Source organism: Scyliorhinus canicula, chromosome 26 (assembly GCF_902713615.1).
Source record: "Scyliorhinus canicula chromosome 26, sScyCan1.1, whole genome shotgun sequence".
NCBI classification, from domain to species: domain Eukaryota; kingdom Metazoa; phylum Chordata; class Chondrichthyes; order Carcharhiniformes; family Scyliorhinidae; genus Scyliorhinus; species Scyliorhinus canicula.
Window position 1 is genome coordinate 9,611,366 of NC_052171.1, and position 20,205 is coordinate 9,631,570.

General features: G+C 48.3%; 1 protein-coding gene across 2 annotated transcripts; it reads right to left on the reverse strand.

Annotated features, from left to right (window-relative positions):
- Positions 1-1,702: 1,702 nt before the first annotated feature.
- On the reverse strand, positions 1,703-18,621 carry sb:cb288. Of its 2 annotated transcripts, none has more exons than XM_038785585.1 (5): positions 18,545-18,621; positions 5,475-5,523; positions 4,628-4,702; positions 2,734-2,818; positions 1,703-2,012 (listed from the first exon to the last, which is right to left on the reverse strand). In XM_038785585.1, the coding sequence occupies exons 2-5, from the start codon at positions 5,494-5,496 to the stop codon at positions 1,952-1,954; spliced, it is 243 nt and encodes an 80-aa protein (XP_038641513.1). In that variant the 5' UTR covers positions 5,497-5,523; positions 18,545-18,621; the 3' UTR covers positions 1,703-1,951. The 2 variants fall into 2 exon arrangements, with proteins under 2 accessions (XP_038641513.1, XP_038641512.1); XM_038785584.1 differs by lacking the exon at positions 18,545-18,621 and adding an exon at positions 7,738-7,944.
- Positions 18,622-20,205: the final 1,584 nt, after the last annotated feature.

Sequence of the window (20,205 nt, forward strand, 5' to 3'; positions counted from 1 at the left end):
CGTGCGGTGTAGGTACACCCACAGTGCTGTTAGGGAGCGAGTTCTAGGATTTTGACCCAGTGACAGTGAAGGAACGGCCGATATATTTCCAAGTCGGGGCGGTGAGTGACTTGGAGGGGAACCTCCAGGTGGTGGGGTTCCCAGGTATCTGCTGCCCTTGTCCTTCTAGAGGGTAAAGGTCGTGGGTTTGGAAGGTGCTGTCTAAGGAGCCTTGGTGAGTTATTGCAGTGCATCTTGTAGATGGTACACACGGCTGCCACTGTGCGTCAGTGGGGGAGGGAGTGAATGTTTGTAGGTGGGGTGCCGATCAAGCGGGGCTGCTTTGTCCTGGATGGTGTGGAGCTTCTTGAGTGTTGTTGGGAGCTGCACTCATCCAGGCAAGTGGGGAGTATTCCCTCACACTCCTGACTTGTGCCTTGTAGATGGTGGACAGGCTTTGGGGGGAGTCAGGAGGTGCGTTACTCTCCGCAGGATTCCCAGCCTCTGACCTGCTCTGGTAGCCATGTTTGAAAGTTCAGTTTCTGATCATTGGTAACCCCCAGGAATTATGATAGTGGGGAGATTCAGCGATGGTAATGGCCTCACATATGTCCACAGTGAACTCTATCTGCCATAGTTTCACCCGCTCACGTAACCCACAAACAGTCCTTAACTTGACATCGCCAATTCACGGGGGACATACCGTAATCCATTCCTTCATCCAGCTGGTCACACGGGGGTCACCACCTACCTGAACCTCTGCTCGGTGAGCCTTTCTGGGCATCGACCATCTGGTGCCAATATTCGTGATGCCAATCCTCCGCACCTCGGTCGAGACAACAGCACCTGGCTGTACCAGTCAGGATTAACGCAACAAACACTAATTCGCCCGGTACCAGGGTCAATAAATCGAACCTGGGACCCTGGAGCTGTGAAGCAATTGTGCTAACCACTATGCTACCGTGCTGCCCCCTGTCAGGGTTATTGAAAATAAATGACGTACCACTGAGAAAAGAAACATGCTGTCGAAGCTTTTGATCTCGCACTCATCAGAACAAACACAAGACGGTCAAATTTCAAACGGCCACAACAATTTCAACTGCGTGCAGATCGGTTGGCAAATCGTCTTTGATTGTCCAAGGCGTTGCCTCGAAAGCAACAGGGAATTATCGGCTCCCGGGTAATTAAAAAAAAAATGTGGGGGGGAGCAAGGCTTGAACATATTACTTTTGTTTGCAGCCAACTGGTCCCTGTGTGTGAATGTACGTCACTTCGAGCCAGTGTAAATATTATTTTTTATTTTTAAAAATAAATTTAGAATACCCAATTAATTTTCTCCCATTAAGGGGCAATTTAGCGTGGCCAACTGACCTACCCTGCACATTTTTGGGTTGTGGGGGCGAAACCCACGCAAACACGGGGAGAATGTGCAAACTCCACACGGACAGTGACCCAGAGCCGGGCTCGAACCTGGGACCTCGGCGCCGTGAGGCAGCAGGGCCAACCCACTGCGCCACCGTGCTGCCCCAGGCAGTGTAAATAAATCAGTGCGAGCTCAACTGATTATTTTAGACTGGTTGCTGGTGTAGCTGTTGACGCACTCAGGGTTGTCCATCAAGTGCTGCCCAAGCACATCCAATGTTTGATTCAATCAGGCAACCATCGGGACACCCGTCCTTGTGCACTTAGCCGTCCATCAGTATCGAAACAAACGTACAATTCCTTGACCGTTCCATTCTCTCATTTTATTGTGCTGCCCCTCACGTCTGCCTCCAGCTAATGGAGGATTCCAGGGTTAGACTGAACTGGGCCCGGCCGTGTCCTTGGAGAGTTCCTGTTGGCCGAGGCGGCGGCTAGTGTTTGAAGTGTTGCATTGTGGGTTGGCTCAGCTCCCCGAGCAAGCAAGGGGTGGGCGGAAGCGAGGCCCCCCCTCCCCCCGCCAGCGCGGAATTCCACATTCCGGAACCCTCCGTCAGCAGAGGAACGGGCCCGAATGCCGAACCTTCTGCTTTGACCTTCCATTCCCTTTGGGCCTGCAAATGGAGGAAAGGAGGAAAGAGTACAATTATTTCCAAAAATGACGCCAACAAAATGACCCGAAGGACGGGGTGGCGTCCAATCGCCGTGCCAACCAGGCTTCGGCGAGTCGACAGCACTAGTGGGCTCTCGAGACGGCTCAGTGGGTGGCACTCTTCCCCCCCCCCATACTGACCCCACCCCATCACCAGACACGCCCCCCCCTCTCCCCCTCCAGATTTCCAAACTGTACAATCTAAGCTGACGTTCCGCCGCAGCCCTCAGGGGGTGCTGTTCGTGGGATCCTGCTGTGCGCCAACCATTGGATGGCACGCGAGACGATGCAGTTGCCCAGTGCGTCGATGTGCCCCGGTTCCTTCAGGCAAACTTTCTTTCGCAAAGTGGGCGGGAGCGGGGGGGGGGGGGGGGGGGGGGGGGGGGGGGGGAATAATCTCAGGCACTTGGGCACCCAAGAACATAGGAACAGGGAGGCGGCCATTTTATACCTCGAGGCTTAACAACCTGACCGTGGCCGATCTGTGATCGAACTCCTCGTGTTCACCTCTGCCTCGTGTCAGGGGTCAGCACTGGCCTGCCATGCTCGGCTGCCGCTCCGACAGGGATGCGCCGTCAGAAACCAGCGGGGGCACAATCTAGGCTGGCTCCTCGGTGCCAGTTCCGAGGGAACGCTGCATTGTGGGGAGGTGCATTGTGGGAAGCGTCACACGGATATCTCACCTTTTCACCTTGAGGTTCATGCATTGCCACAGAATGGTGTACAGGCCCAGGAGAATGGCGATGAATATTGACGCCACCAGAATACCTAAAAAGGAGTTGGCAAAGTCTCTGATTAACATCGGTCACTCTGTTAACGGATGGAAGATATTTCGAAAACACCCGGAGTCTTTTCAGTCATGAGGCTGAATGTGTCCTCTTTACCCTGACTTGGAGGGGAACCTCCAGGTGGTGGGGTTCCCAGGTATCTGCTGCCCTTGTCCTTCTAGATGGTAGAGGTCGTGGGTTTGGAAGGTGCTGCCTAAGGAGCCTTGGTGAGTTGCTGCAGTGCATCTTGTAGATGGTACACACGGCTGCCACTGTGCGTCGGTGGTGGAGGGAGTGAATGTTTGTGGATGGGGTGCCGATCAAGCGGGGCTGCTTTGTCCTGGATGGTGTGGAGCTTCTTGAGTGTTGTTGGGAGCTGCACTCATCCAGGCAAGTGGAGAGTATTCCCTCACACTCCTGACTTGTGCCTTGTAGATGGTGGACAGGCTTTGGGGGGAGTCAGGAGGTGAGTTACTCTCCGCAGGATTCCCAGCCTCTGACCTGCTCTGGTAGCCACAGTATTTATATGGCTGGGTCCAGTTCAGAGTATGGTCAATGGTAACCCCCAGGATGTTGATAGTGGGGGATTCTGGGATGGTAATGCCATTGAATGTCAAGGGGTGATGGTTAGATCCTCTCTTGTTGGAGATGATCAATGCCCTGGCACTGTGTGGCGCGAATGTAACTTGTCAGCCCCAAGCCTGGATATTGTCCAGGCCTTGCTGCATTTGGACATGGACGGCTTCATTATCTGAGGAGTCGCGAATGGTGCTGAACATTGTGCCGTCATCAGCGAACAGCCCCACTTCTGACCTTATGATTGAAGGAAGGTGATTGAGGAAGGTTTTGTCAATACCATTTAGGATTTTATATACTTCAATCCAGTCACCCCTCACTCTTCGAAACTCCAGTGGAAACTAACCCAGTCTGCCCAACCTTTCTTCACTCCAGTTATCAATCTCGTGAACCTCACCTGAACTACCACCAACACATTTACAACCAACATGGGGGAAGTCAGGAGACATCAGAATGGCTGAAGGGTCCAGGATCTGAGGGGGGCACAGATTTGAGGTGATTGGCCCAGCAGCCAGAGGGGACACGAGGGAAAACGAGTGGAGCGAGGTGTTTAGGATTTGGAGGGGTGGTGGAAGCAGGTTCAATCGCAGCCTCTCAAAGAGATTTGAAGAGATGAAGGAGATCAAACAGCAGAGGTTAGGGCAAAGAGCAGGCTCGTGGGGCTAACTGGGCTGTTCTCCGAAAGGGTTGGCACAGGCTCAATGGCCTGAATGGCCTCCTTCTGCACTGTACTGTCTATGATTCGGCGATCAGGCCCCCATTTTCTGACATGGAACACTTTATGGTTGCGGCGTGAGACTTTACTCCACGCGTGAATACTGCTGAAAAAATAAATTTCCTGCCAAAGTTTCCCATCTGGCGCGCATCGGGACAAATGCAAGAATGCTAAATTTCAAACGACCACAACACTGCACAGCACAGGAGCAAAGGCTGCTGGTCGGTTGGCGAGCCTTCTCTGGTTGGCCGTGGCCAACTGGAGGTTCCTGGGTAATTCAGGTGCCTGGCTTGACATATTTTGTTTGCAGTTACGTAGGCGTGTCTGTGGATGGGTGCACATCGCCCCCACCACATTATGAGCTCGACTGATTATCCTCAATTGGTTGCGAAGCGGCGCATTCAACATTGTTCAGTTGTGTGCTGCCCAACTGACAGTAGACGCCAGACCCAGTGACTATTATTGATTCAAAGGAACAAGACGAGGCGCTGGTAGAAATAAATATGACAAATATCTCACCTGGGACAATCCCACTGTGTCTGTTTGGTGACGATTGATTTGTGGAGCTGTGGACGGGCATGAGTCTTTGGTCCTCTGTTGGCGTCATCGTTCAAATGTGGGAGGGGCGAGAACAAGCGTGTGTTAATTAGGTCAAATAAAACAGGCGGAATGGCTCCCCCAACCCTTCCGGCCAGCGCGGATCGCTTGACCGCCCCGATTAACGAGCGCCACCCATCGCGATGCCAACGTCCGTCACCAACCCCCCTCACAGGTCAAATCAGCCACTCCCAATGAAAGGAAAACTGGGCTGGCGGGATTGAGAATCCTGGCCGTGAGCTCAAGAAAAAGGAAGTTGTGAGAAGTTGCGTGCGGAAGATTGGCTGGGCCTCACCTTGGGAGCACTGCGTCCAGCTCTGGCCTCCTCACTTAAGGACGGGCGTGACGTCTTCAGCGTGGGCGCGCAAGTTATGCCCGAGAACGGAACTTCAGGATGGATTGGAGAAACTGGGACCGTTCTTCTCGGAAGGAGAGGTTTGAACAAGGCGTTGGAAATCATGAGGGGGGGGAGGGGGGGGGTTGGTGGAAGAATTGAGAACGAGGGGGACGAAGAGTTAAGGCGACTGGCAAGAGACACAATGGGGGCGCGAGGAAGGAACGTCCAACGCAGCGAGTGGTTAGGATGTGGAAGTAGCTGCCTGGGGGGGGGATTCAATCGAGGAGTTCAAACGAGAATGATCCGAAGATGGCTACAGGGAAAAGGCGGGGGGGGAGGGGGGGCAAACTGCAGAGAAAGGACAAAGTGGCCTCCTTCTGTGCGCCCATCCCATAATGTTTCGATTGAGACTGGGATTGGAAGAGTACTTACTGTGCAGGCGATTCCTTGCCATGTGGGGCTCCGGGAGAACTGTAATATTCTAATGCAACGAGAGAGAGGAAAAAGAAGAAGGTTAGATGGAGCGTGTACCGATGGGTAGGTGAAATAATGGGGCCCACCATTTGCGACCGTTGCGTGCCAAAAATGGTTCGAAAATATATTTTTAATCCTCACACTCGAAGCCGAGTAACCATTATTCCGCCTTACAAGAAGCTTCACCAAGCTTCAGGTACCAGAGTATGGCCGTTATGTTATTGGACAAGTCATAATGAGGTTGGCGAGGCAGAGAAAGGGGTTCAAATCCTGCATTGGTGGGGGAGAGGGGGGGCAATTTAAATTCCATTCGCCTAATAAGTCTGGAATTCGTTTTAGGAAAAGGGGTGTCAGGAACGATCACAAAATTAAAAGTTTGGTGTCAAAATCTGACCGCTTCACGAATGCCTTTGAGGGAAGGAAATCTGTCGTCTTTACCTTGTCTGGCCAACCTGTGACTCCAGACACTCCCCCCCCACTCCGCAATGTTGCCGACTCTCAACTTGCTCCGTCCCAGGCAGCACGGTGGTGCAGTGGTTAGCACTGCTGCCTCACGGCACCGAGAGCCCGGGTTCGATCCCGGCTCTGGGTCACTGTCCGTGTGGGGTTTGCGCATTCTCTCCCCGTGTCTGCGTGGGTTTCGCCCCCCACGACCCAAAGATGTGCCGGGTAGGTGGATTGGCCGCGCTAAATTGCCCCTTCATTGGGAAAAAAAGAATTTGGCGCTCTAAATTTGTTGGAAAGAAAAACTCTCCTCCGTCTCAAACAAAGCCACTCGGTTGTAATCAGATCAATTGCTCCACTTATCCGCCTTCCCGAGAGCAATTAGGGACGGGCAACTGATGAGCCATCAATTGCACGAGAGACGAGTTGCTTTACAAAAGTTAGGCTTTAATAAACTAGAACTTAGCCCTGCGGTTGTCTACAATAAAATGGACGACCGCCGGGCGTTTGACTATTTATACCTCAGCAAGGAGGCGTGGTTAACTCAGCCTCTCGACCAATCGGGGAGCTGTCACATGACTGGTCTCAACCAATCGGTCGAGAGGCACATGACCGACCAGGGCCAATGGTAAGCCGGTGTTCTGCCCCAATGGCAGGCAGCTATGCAAATCATATCACCACAGCAACAAATGGAGGTTTTACCATCGACCCCCCCCACACTCACGGATGAACTCAAAAGGTAATAATCCTCTTGTCCCATTCCTGTTATTTGGCCATCCCCATGTGCAGGGCACACAGTCCATTCCACCCCCACACTCAGGCCCTCCGCAAGGGCCCTACTCTTCCATCGAAGTTCCACTCGTCCTCCCACGACCGTTGACGATTTCCCCAAGTTCTCGGCATTTTAAAAATACGAGCGTCGCGGAGAGAGAGAGAAGGGATTTGCTTGTCGAAACTTTTTACCTCGCACTCATCGGGCCAATTCGTCATTCTCTTCCCGTGCAGTGTAAATTGTTGTTGATGCGACCATCAATTCACGCGAAACAAGGAGTAGAGGTAAACTGTGGCTTTAGTCGACCAGAACAGTGCCTGCCTGAGACTGCTCTGCTACTGAGAGCTGCCTGCAGGGTTGCTGCTCTTTATACCTCCCCTCAAGGGGGCGGAGCCAGGGGCGGAGCCCACAAAGGCACCAACGTGATACATTCCAGGTAATACCGTACAATGGTCCATAGGTGGAGCCCTCATGGGCAACAGCGTGGTACAGTTACATACCTGGTGAACGGTTAATGCAATACATTCACCACAGTTAGAACATAGAACATAGAACAGTACAGCACAGAACAGGCCCTTCGGCCCTCGATGTTGTGCCGAGCCATGATCACCCTACTCAAACCCACGTATCCACCCTATACCCGTAACCCAACAACCCCCCCCCCACTTAACCTTACTTTTTAGGACACTACGGGCAATTTAGCATGGCCAATCCACCTTACCCGCACATCTTTGGACTGTGGGAGGAAACCGGAGCACCCGGAGGAAACCCACGCACACACAGGGAGGACGTGTAGACTCCGCACAGACAGTGACCCAGCCGGGAATCGAACCTGGGACCCTGGAGCTGTGAAGCATCTATGCTAACCACCATGCTACCGTGCTGTTGTTCACTCTACATTTGGTATTCTTGAGAACCTAACACGACGCACACGCGATTCACCCGGGCGCTACGGGTCACTGAATCACGCCCGAGGAGAAATTCTCTCTCTCTGAGGGTCGTTACCTGTGAGGTTCTCTTCCCCATGATCTTAGACTCTTTTGAAGGCTGATTAAAGAGATTTCTGACTGACAATAGAGAAAAAGGCTTGTTCCTTGTCAGTCAAGGAACAAGCTCGAGGGGCTGAATGGCCTTCACTTGCTCCTCATTCGCCCTTTTGGAGGCAATCATTATTCAGCCCACGCAGACTTCAGGGAGCGTTTGAGAGCGAAGGGACTCAGACAAGGAAGTGAACGTAATTTGTTTTCGCAAAGACTAATATTTGCTGTGGCCCATCAGGGGCCCCCTTGCACTTAATTCATGAAATGTTTAACAAGCGCAGGACAGGGAAGGTAAATAAGAAAGGTTCAGCGAACCCAAAGGCAAACAGGTTCATGTACCATTTGCCGAGGCAGTCTTAATGTTCAGGATCAGAGCTACGGATAGAACATTCAAGAAACAACACACAATCCTTCAGTCCATCAGCCTGGAGTCCACAAGGCGAGATATGATTCCCGAACCTCGGGGGGGGGGGGGGGGGGGGGGGGGGGAACGGCATTCCCACCGACACAAATCCTCATGCGCAAAAATAAAATGGACAACAGCTGCCCTTTTACTGAGGGAACGTTTGGAAATTGCCGCTCTTGTAACCGTTTTTGACTGTGCGAAGCCATTTTGTGTAGGCCGCATTCTGCACCTTAACCGCTCTGCGATGCACACACCAAGTATTTCAGCGCCAGAGTGAGCGGGGCGATCGATCAAGTCACCGGGCCCGGTTTCCGCGCTTCACGGTGCTTAAGTCCCGTGTTTTCGTCCAATTTGGAGGGGCGACGGACTCCTCACGGAAGGGGAGAGAGTTTGGCCCTCTTGAAGCACTCTTTTTTTAGGCCAGCGCAGAATAACGGGCCAAATGGCCTCACTTGCGCCTCGCAAATCCTCCACTTCTGCTGAGCAACGAGCGGGATTTTGCTGTTTTTGACATCTCATCATTGTGGGCACCGCTTGTGGTCTCAGTTCCTCAGAGACCGAGTGGTGAGGAACCAGGAATTCCCCTAAAAAAAAGAGACAAGAGGCAGAACTAGCCCCATTGACCTTTGGCGAGGTCAACTGCAAATAGTTTGACATAAACACTGAGCTTTTGTTCGTGAACAGGTCAAACAGCACAACTCCCCAGCTATCCAGTTATACAACAGCCAGGCCAGAGAGCTACCTTCGAGGTCCCTTTGAGACGGAATGAGTTGGGGGGGGGGGGGGGGGGAGAGGTGAGCATTCGTGAATAATGTCCCAGATCTGAGGTAGAAATGCACACAGTCCGCATCGGAGAGACCAACGCCAGGGTTGAGCACCTTGGCGCCACCTGCTGCCTCTCCTGAAGGAAGTCCGGTTAATCAGCAGAGTCAGGGAGCCGGGAGGACCTAGGCCCCGGGGGCAAGGAATGAGGTCAGGCGAGGTGAAGGAATGCGAAATAAGAGAGTGGGAGATGATAAATGGACATCTCGAGCAGATTGAGGCAACATTCTTTGCCAATTCAGAGCGCAGCCTGGAAGCAAATACCTGACAAGTCAGTAAATCTGTTCCCAGCTCAATAAAACTGGCACAGTTACACAGTGCAGGGAGCCCTTTAACCAGCCCAATAAGGAGCTTCACAGTTCAAAAAGGCAGGACTTTTATCTCAACGTTCAAACAGAAAACTCCAGGCCTGAGGCCTACTCTCCAGGCCTGAGGCCTACTCTCCAGGCCTGAGGCCTACTTTCTGTTCCCATCTCGAAAGGTCGAACTCCGCACATCAGCTCCCAGGCAGGTTTGCGCGCGAGGGTTGGAGTTGCTGAATAAAAGGCTGGTTGTTGGGGGGAGATTAGGGGGAAATTTTCACTCACAGCGCGGGGGAGCGGGCAAACTGTCACCTGCCACCCCGGGAGCCGGCTGTCCACCAGGTTTGACACTCGAGCCGTGACTGGAGAGTGAGTATAAAGCTGATTACGAAACGGGCATTTGTTGCCCATCCCGAATTGCCCCCTTGAGAAGGTGGTGGGTGAGCCGCCTTCTTGAGCCGCTGCTATCGGGGTGTAGGTACACCCACTGTGCTGTTAGGGAGGGAGTTCCAGGGTTTTGACCCAGCGACAGTGAAGGAACGGCCGATATATTTCCAAGTCAGGATTAAATTTAAAGTGGTGAAAATCACAGGTGACCATCGGCTGCTTTCCTCTTTGAAGGGGGGGGGGGGGGGGTAGAGCTGACTGGTGGTGATTTAACCTGAGGATTACCACACTTCAGGCGAGGGGCAGGATTGAGAAGGCTGCTCCCAATGCGATCGATTGTTATCCTTCATCGCAAACTGGAGGAACAGCACCTCATCTTCCAATTAAGAACGTTCCAGCCTTCCGGATTTAACATCGAGTGCAACAATAATAATCGCTTATTGTCACGAGTAGGCTTCAATGAAGCTACTGTGAAAAGCCCCTAGTCGCCACATTCTGGCGCCTGTTCGGGGAGGCCGGTACGGGAATTGAACCCACGCTGCTGGCCTTGTTCTGCATTACAAGCCAGCTATTTGGACTGCTGTGTGGAGTCTGCACGTCCTCCCCGTGTGTGCGTGGGTTTCCTCCGGGTGCTCCGGTTTCCTCCCACAGTCCAAAGATGTGCGGGTTAGGTGGATTGGCCATGCTAAATAGCCCGTAGTGTCCTAAAAAAAAAGTAAGGTTAAGGGGGGGGGGTTGTTGGGTTACGGGTATAGGGTGGATATGTGAGTTTGAGTAGGGTGATCATTGCTCGGCACAACATCGAGGGCCGAAGGGCCTGTTCTGTGCTGTACTGTTCTATGTTCTATATTTATCCCACAGTGCTAAAACTGCTTCCGACTATGAACTCTCTCCCCGCCACCTTCACCCCATTTTTATTTGTACAATTTACTTTCATTTCTTCCATCAATCTGTTCCCCCCCCCCCATGGTCCCGCACTCCTTGTCCCACCTCGCTATGGCCACCTGTTCCCTGTTCCAGGTTGACCTTTGACACACTGCTCACCATTGTTCTGCCCCTCACACATCCTAATCTCTTTCTGCGCCGCCTTCTTAGCCTTAATCACCCCATTTACATTCCCTTTGTCTTTATGTCCGCAATCTCTTTGTCAATCTCCACCTAGCGTTGGCACCCTATCCACCCACCGCTCCACGCCCCCCTCCCCCCTCCCCAACAGTATAAATCTGACCCCATTTCCAGTTCTGTCTAGCTTTGGCAATGTAATCTTTATTACTGTCATAAATCGGCTCACATTAACACTACAACGAAGTTACTGTGAAAATCCCCTCGTCCGACGCCTGTTCGGGTACACGGAGGGAGAATTCAGAATGTCCAATTCACCAAACAAGCATGTCTATCGGGACTTGTGGGAGGAAACCGGAGCACCCGGAGGAAACCCACACAGACATGGGGAGAACGTGCAGACTCCGCACAGAGTGCCCCAGATGGGAATCGAACCTGGGACCCTGGTGCTGTGAAGCAACAGCGCTAACCACTGTGCTAGAGTCATTCGGACACGAAACGTTAGCTCCCTCCTCTCTCCACAGATGCTCAGACCTGTTGAGATCGCCCACCCTCCCTGTTCAGTCTGTTCTCACCGGTATAAACTCCCAGGAAAGCTCTGGACTTTTCAAAACTATTGTTTTATTTTTGTGTGAGACGGAGATCAGAGCAGTACAGAATCAGCCAAAAGGAAAATACCAATCTTATAACTCAGGGCAAATTCTTAACCAGCAAGTCAGATATTGAGCAACGAGCGGAGAGTTTAAAACTGGGTCATGTGTCCCTGCTGACTAAATTCAAAATAAATGTTTAGTTTCTCTCTGTCAGGACCTGTGCAATTTCTCCCTCTATATATAAAATATATATTTGAATGTCTAATGCTGTGACAACCTATTTGCTGACTGGGCGATACACAATATTTAATGCAGGATATTCTCACTAACATTATAAATTTACTTGAGTTAATGCTGGAGATCACAATTTTAAATTCAGTGTCTCACACAGATTTAATCTCAGTGATTCATACAGATATTTAACTCAGTGTTTGCACAGATATTTAATCAGTTTGCACATATATTTAATCTATGTTCGCACAGATATTTAATCAGTTTGCACAGATATTTAATCCGTGTTTGCACAGATATTTAATCAGTGTTTGCACAGATATTTAATCAGTGTTTGCACTGATATTTAATCAGTTTGCACAGATATTTAATCAGTTTGCACAGATATTTAATCAGTGTTTGCACAGATATTTAATCCGTGTTTGCACAGATATTTACTCAGTTTGCACTGATATTTAATCCGTGTTTGCACAGATATTTAATCAGTGTTTGTACTGATATTTAATCAGTGTTTGCACAGATATTTAATCAGTGTTTGTACTGATATTTAATCAGTGTTTGCACAGATATTTAATCAGTGTTTGCACAGATATTTAATCCGTGTTTGCACAGATATTTAATCAGTGTTTGCACAGATATTTAATCAGTGTTTGCACTGATATTTAATCTCTCTCACACACACAATTTTAAACTCAGGACAAGGTGTGAACCTCATCCACTTACCTGCAGGTTACTGTTTAAAGTGAAACTTCCCCTGGTTTGGGTCTGACTGCCAGGAGATTGTTCCATGTCGCTCCCTCTCTCTGCAGAAGGCTGAGCTGACGAACCCTCTGTAGCAGATCTGCTGTGACCTGCTCCACTCCTGCCCTTTACTCACCTGGACCTCAGGGCGGGTCGAGCCCCTGCCCGGGTTGCCAGAGGCAGCTTGACCTGGGTGGTGGGGGAGTGATGTGGCTCCACCTTGAAACTTACAATTCATTCATTCAATGCCATTCATTGATATCTGGGGTTGAGAGCTGGGCTGGAGTAGTAGGTGCAGAATAAACACATCGAATGGGTGCTCCAGAAAAATACTGGCCATGCAAAAACCCCAAATATTGCAGAATATAAACAATGCAGTTTAACAAAAATGCACATTCAGTTTGGTATCACATCCACTGTGAGGCACAGTTAGGGGGCAACTTTAGGCATTAACATAGCTTAAGAACTAGGAGCACTCCATTCGGCCCATCGAATCCACCCTACCCCATTTGATACAACCGTATCAAAGTAGGTTACAGCAAATAAACGCCCCGGGAAACATTCTTCCCAACAATCAACTATACAGTTTGTACAGATTTTCCTCTTTTTTCACCCCCCTCTCCCCTGCGACCAACAGCTCCTCAAACACGGTCACAAACACCTTTTCTCAGACTCCCCCGTTGAGCCCCCTTAACTCATACTTTATCTTCTCTAACCGCAGGGAGTCATACAGGCCACCCAACCATGCTGCTACCCCCGGTGGCGATGCCAACCGCCACTCCAGCAACATTCATCGCCGTGCAGTCAGAGAGGCCAAGGCCAAGACATCGACCTTCCTCCTCTCCATGAGCTCCGGCTTCTCTGAAACCCCAAATATCCCCACCAAAGGGTCCGGGTCCACTCCCTCCTCCACTATCCTGGCTAAGACCGCAAACACTCCCACCCAGAATCTTCCCAATTTTTAACCCCAAAACGTGCGCATGATTCGCTGGCCCCCCACCCACACCTCTCCCACTCATCTGCTACCCCCTGAAAGAACCCACTCATTCTCGCCCGAGCCATATGCACCCTGTGCACCACCTTAATCTGTATCAGGCTCATCCTTGCACAAGAGGAGGTCCCGTTTACCCTTTGCAGTGCCTCATATCATGTGAGCGTACCTTTAAGAAATGAGTGTTTATAAATGGGTGTGTGTATAAATATCTGTAGTGAGAGTACCTTTAAGAAATGGGTGTTTGCTACTGCAGTGATGTCAGAGAGTGGGTGGAGCTGGGCTGTCCGTCAGCTTTTTACTTTCGTTTTAGGCTGCTTGCTGCAGGGTGTGTTTTAGTTTTGTTTTCAGTGTTGGAGCTGAAGCCAGACAGAGCAGGTGTACTGCTGTTCTCTCTGCCTTCAAAAGACTATCTCTTGATCATTTGGTGTGTAGCCATCTGGAATGGCCACTTACAACCAGGAACAGGGAAGGTTGCAAAGCATTGTGGGTAAAATGGACAATGCGAGATTCAGGCAGGCTCAGAGCCTGAATGTATATTTGTGAGTGAGGAATCCAGACGGTCTGGAAACCCCAACCGATTAGCATTTGATGGCCCATCTCCGCCAAAGGACTGATACTTGAGCGACCGGTACAGTCCCAGACATTTCGGCGCCACTCCCTGTACTCAGGAAGTGTAAACAACAGGGTCAATGACCGCTTGCGACATGCCCAGCCATCCAGGCCCCGCCCCTTTATTGGCTCAAATCGAACACAGTGATCAGGAATTACCCAATTAGTGGGGCCCAAACTGAAGGACCGCCCAAAAGAGGGTGAAAACCCCCCCAAGGATAAAGAGAGAGACAGACCACCATGTGTTCGGCCTCTCTTGGACCTGGAGCTCCGGCAGCGTCTCCCTCCAATCGCAGCCCCACCAGAAGCAAGGTCAAGTTCAACTCCCGCTACCAGACGGATGGGCCCAGCTGAGCAGCAGTTACTCCTACAGACCCGATAGATCCAGAACCGAACAGCGGCCACTGTTCCTCTGACCTAAGCCGGGTGCCTGAAGTTAAGCACAGGTTGTCATAGTCGATAGGTGTAGTTTAACCAGTAGTGTTTACGTTGCATGATTAATTGTGTGTGTAAATAAAGTACCCTTAACCTTGAACTAACTAACTGGTGTTTGGCTCTTTGATCGATAGCTGGTTGAACCTTGTGGTGGTATCATTTGATTCCTGGCGACTCTGAGCAATATAATATCGATACATAAAGAAAGGAGGGCAATCTCACTGACTGCCCTATTTACAGTAGGTAAAAAAGGCAACAGAATTATAAATGTTCTCAGTAGTGAATGTAAACCTAATGTGCTTCTGTTAAAAGGTGTTTCTTCTGTCTTTTGGATGTTGTTTGGGAAGTTATTAAGGATTAAGGTGTTGTATTCTTTGGGGGTTGTATTTGAATTGATGGGTGCTAAGATGTTCACTGTATGTTTTAAAAAGGTTAACTTGAGTTCATAGAATAAACATTGTTTTGCTTTAAAAATTACTTTTCCATTTCTGCTGTACCACACCTGTAGAGTGGGCCGTGTGCTCCCCATACCACAATCTATTAAAAGTTGTGGGTCAGGTGAACTCCATGATACACTTTGTGGTTCTCTAAACCCTGGCCCATAACAAATTGGGGGCTCGAGGGGGATAAAAGTCTATCTATTTTGATTGGCTCAGTGAACTTAAAGACAGTGAGGGGTGAGCATATTGTGGTTGCTTTTCAGGTGTGGTATTCTAGTTTAAGTAGGGAGTGTGTTGTGGACAATGGCTCTTTCAGAGGCTCAGAAGTTTTTGGGGGTGGAGATGGTCACACGCAGTACCTTACGGACAGAGACTAAAAACAGACTGTTAGATTTGGCAAGTACATTGCAGTTAACATTACCTGGCAAAATGCAAAAAGATGAGGTAATTATGGAGGTGGCTAAACATTTAAAGTTTCCTGAGATACAGTTTGACTCATTGGAAATGGCAAAAATTCAGTTACAACTTAAACAAATGGAACATGAGAAAGAATTAAAGCAGCTTGAATACAAAAGAGATAGAGAGGAAAAAGAAAGAGAAAGGGAGATACAGATCAGGGAAAAAGATAAAGAGAGGGAGTTTGAACTTCAGAAAATGGCCATGAAGCATGACAGTCAGTTAAAATTGGCAGGCATAAAGGGAAACGTACAGTTGAATGATAGTGATGAGGACAGTGAGAAAGAGCGTCAAAGTCGAAGGCTTGGTGGGGATCTATTTAAATATGTCCAAGCATTGACAAGGTTTGACAAGAAGGAGCTAGAAGCCTTTTTCATTTCATTTGAGAAGGTGGCTAAACAAATGAAATGGCCACAGGACATGTGGGTGTTACTGATTCAAACAAAGCTGGAAGGTAGAGCTTGTGAAGTGTTTGCATCACTACCGGAGGAGGTATCTGGGACGTATGAGGAGGTTAAAAAATCCATCTTAGATGCATATGAACTAGTGCCTGAAGCCTACAGACAAAGATTTAGAAATTTAAGGAAAGGATTTGGTCAAACATACATGGAGTTTGAAAGGATCAAACAGAGTAATTTTGATAGGTGGATAAGGGCTTTGAAAATCGACCAAACGTATGAAGCTCTCAGAGAAATTATACTTTTGGAGGAGAAAAATTCAATTCCTGATGTAGTGAGAACTCATGTGGAAGAGCAGAGGGTTAAAACTGTGAGGTTAGCAGCAGAAATGGCAGATGGTTATGAATTGGTTCATAAATCAAAGTTTGGTTTCCGATATCAGTTTCAGCCGGTGAGGGATAGAAACTGGGGACATGAGAAATACTCAAGTGGTAAAGGTAAAGGTGATCTGGTGGGAGATAATAAGGAGAGTGTACCTCAGACTTTAAAAAAAAAATCCAAGACGGTGGAAAAGAAATGAAAAGTTTCAAATGTTTTCACTGTAATAAACTAGGCCATGTAAAGTCACAGTGTTGGTGGTTGAAGAAAAGCACTGGGAAGGCTGATGTGGTAAAACAGGATAAGACAGTGGGGTTTGTTAAAGTGGTAAAGGAAAGCCCAAGTGAAGCGAAGGAGGAGGTGCAAAAGATTGTACAGCCTGATCAAGAGTTGATTGATAAGAAGGTGCCAGATGTCTTTAAAGAATTTACTTGTGTGGGTAAAGTTTACTCATGTGTATCAGGAGGAGCAGGTAAAGAAGTGACAATTTTAAGAGATACGGGAGCTAGTCAATCTTTAATGGTAAGAGATGTGGAGTTATGTAGTTTGGGAAGAATATTGCCAGAAAAGGTGGTAATATGTGGAATTCAGGGTGAGAGGAGTAGTGTTCCATTATATAAGGTAAGGTTGGAAAGTCCAGTGAAGAGTGGTGAAGTGGTAGTAGGAGTAATAGAGAAACTATCTTGTCCAGGAATACAGTTTATCTTGGGTAATGATACGGCTGGATCGCAGGTGGGAGTGATGCCAACTGTGGTTGATAAGCCAGAGGAAAATCAGACAACTGAAGTGTTGAAGGACGAATATCCTGGGATTCTTCTGGATTGTGTAGTGACAAGGTCGCAAAGTCACAGGTTAAGACAAGAGGGTAAATCAAAGAGTGAAGATGAAGTTGGAGTGCAATTACCAGAAACGATATTTGATCAGATGGTTGAAAAAGAACAAGAACAGGTGGAGGATGAGACGGATATTTTTAGTTCAGGAAAATTGGCGGAGTTACAACAGAAAGATGTAGAAATAAAACGGATGTATCAGAAAGCATACACGGAAGAGGAATCTGAGTGTATACCAGAGTGTTATTACCATAAAAGTGATGTCTTTATGAGAAAATGGAGACCTTTACATATGCAGGCGGATGAAAAGTGGGCAGAAGTTCAGCAAGTAGTATTGCCGGTAGGGTATAGAAAGGAGGTGTTACGAGTTGCACATGAGGTACCAGTGGGAGGCCATTTGGGAATAAGGAAAACTCAAGCTAAAATCCAGAAACATTTTTATTGGCCTGGACTACATAAAGATGTAGTTAAATTTTGTCAATCATGTCACACATGTCAAGTGATAGGGAAACCTCAAGCAGTGATAAAACCAGCGCCCTTAATACCCATTCCAGCATTTGAGGAACCTTTTACAAGGGCCCCAATTGACTGCGTATGACCGCTTCCTAAAATGAAAAGTAGGAATCAATATCTTTTGATGATAATGGACGTGTCTACTAGGTTTCCAGAGGCCATTCCAGTACGTAATATTACAGCTAAAAAGATTGTGGAGGAGTTACTTAAATTCTAGATATGGACTACCCACAGAAATACAATCGGATCAAGGATCACATTTTACTTCAAGGTTATTCAATGAAGTTATGGATACCTTAGGAATAAAATCATTTAAATCAACTGCGTACCATTCAGAATTGTAGGGAGCGTTAGAAAGATGGTATCATACATTAAAGACAATGTTGAGGGCTTATTGTCAGGATTATCCAGAGGATTGAGATAAAGGAATTCCATTTGTACTGTTTGCAATTAGGGATGCACCTAATGAGCCAACTAAATTCAGTCCTTTTGAACTAATTTTTGGTCATGAGGTAAGAGGACCACTTAAATTGCTTATGAAAAATTGGTGAGTGAGAAATCGGAAATTACATTATTGGATTACGTGGCAAATTTTAGGGAACGATTAAATAGAGCAGGGGAATTGGCTGGACAACATTTGAAAGTTGCACAATATGTGATGAAATGGGTCACGGACAAGAAATCCAAAGTTCGTAGTTCTGCCAGTGGAGATAACGTTTTAGTGTTGTTAACAGTGGTAGGTGAACATTAACAAAATTGTTTTTTGAAATTTCTTTATAAATTTAGAGTACCTAATTAATTTTTTCCACTTAAGGGGCAATTTAGCGTGGCCAATCCACCTACCCTGCACATCTTTGGGTTGTGGGGGCGAAACCCACGCAAACACGGGGAGGATGTGCAAACTCCACACGGACAGTGACCCGGAGCCGGGATCGAACCTGGGACCTCAGCGCCGTGAGTGGGTGAGCCTTTAAAAGATAGATTCTGTGGACCTTAAGGAAATTAAGTGAGGTGAATTATGTGGTTAAAAACACCAGATAGAAGGAAGACTCACCGAGTGTGTCACGTGAATATGCTTAAAAGGTACTTTGAAAGGGAAGGAGAGAAAAAGGAGGTCTTAATGATTCTAACTCAAAGTGACGAACCAAATCCAGATGGCTTGGAATTTGACATACCTCAAATTAAATTGGAAAATAAGGATGTTCTTAAAAATTGGGATAAATTGTTGTTATCTTCCAGACGAAAAACGAACTGACCTGAAAGTTTTTTTAAAAAGTATTTTTATTAAGGTTTTGCAGAATTTTTCATAATAAAACAGTAGTAACTATAATAACAAAACAAACTAGAGTGAACATTAACATAGTGCAAAAAGAGAATATACAATAACAATTAGACATTACCCCACGCGGGCCAGTCTTCCCACATCCCAATGAAGCACTCACCCCCACCCTCCCACCCACCCCACCCCACGGATTGCTGCTGCTGCTGACATTTTAATTTTCCCCGAGAAAGTTGACGAACGGCTGCCACCTCCGAGGGAACCCTAGCGTAAACCCTCTTACGGCAGACTTTATTTTCTCGAGGCTGAGAAACCCAGCCATGTCGGTAACCCAAGCCTCTACACTCGGGGGTTTCGAGTCCCTCCACATTAATAAAATCAGTCTCCAGGCTACTAGGGAGGCAAAGGCCAAGACGTCGGCCTCTTTCGCCCCCTGAACTGCCGGGTCTTCTGACACTCCAAAGATCGCTATCTCTGGACTCAACACCACCCCTGTGTTAAGCACCTTGAACGTTGCCCTCGCGAACTCTTGCCAGAACACTCTGAACTCCGGGAATGCCCAAAACATGTGGGCATGGTTTGCAGGGTGCCCTTGCACCTCATACAACTGTCTTCTACCCCAAAAAACTCACCCATTCTCGCTGCCGTCATGTGTGCCCGGTGGACCAGCTTAAATTGAATTAGACTGAGCCTGGCACATGATGAGGAGGAATTAACCCTGCCCAGGACCTCTGCCCACAGATCCGCTTCCAACTCCTCACCTAGCTCCTCCTCCCACTTGCCCTTGTGCTCCTCCACCGGGGTTTCCTCCGCCTCCTGTAGTTCCTGGTAGATATCCGACACCCTCCCCTCCCCCACCCAGATGCCAGAAACCACCCTGTCCTGTATCCTCAGTGGCAGCAGCGTCGGAAAGGCCACTACCTGTTTTTTTCAGGAAGGCTCGTACTTGCAGATACCTGAAAGAGTTATTGATATCACGTGGGCAAGTTTGTAGAGCTAAATTGGGAAGTACTAAAATGGCTACACATGATGTAGATGTGGGAAATGCTGTTCCAATCAAACAACATCCATGTATACTTAACCCTTTAAAATTGGCACAGTTTAACAAAGAGATTGAGAGTATGCTTAAAAATGGCATAATCGAGGTGAGTTGCAGCCAATGGAGCTCACCCATAGTGATGGTACCAAAACCAGACGGTATCCAACGGTTGTGTGTGGACTATAGAAAGGTGAATGCAGTTACAAGAACGGACTCTTATCCTATCCCACGTTTGGAGGATTGCATTGAGAAAGTGGGACAATCAGCTTTTATTTCCAAACTGGATTTACTTAAAGGTACCTTTACCCGAAAGGGCGAAGGAGATTTCAGCTTTTGTGACTCCAGATGGTATGTACCAATTCAAAGTTATGCCATTTGGCATGAACAACGCCCCAGCCACATTTCAACGGTTAACTAATACAGTCGTTTCAGGGTTATCCTATTGTGCGGTATACATAGACGATCTGGTAATTTTCAGCCAGACAGGGAAAGAACATTTAAAACATTTGATGAAGTTA

Bases quoted from the DNA above. Each gene is read 5' to 3' on its own strand.
- sb:cb288 (XM_038785584.1), bottom strand. From the start codon at position 7,758: ATGGGGAAGAGAACCTCACAG. The intron at 4,703-5,474 runs GTAAGTACTCTT...TGACGCCAACAG, and splicing joins GGCAAGGAATCGCCTGCACA to AGGACCAAAGACTCATGCCC. The intron at 2,819-4,627 runs GTGAGATATTTG...ACTCCTTTTTAG, and splicing joins ACACAGTGGGATTGTCCCAG to GTATTCTGGTGGCGTCAATA.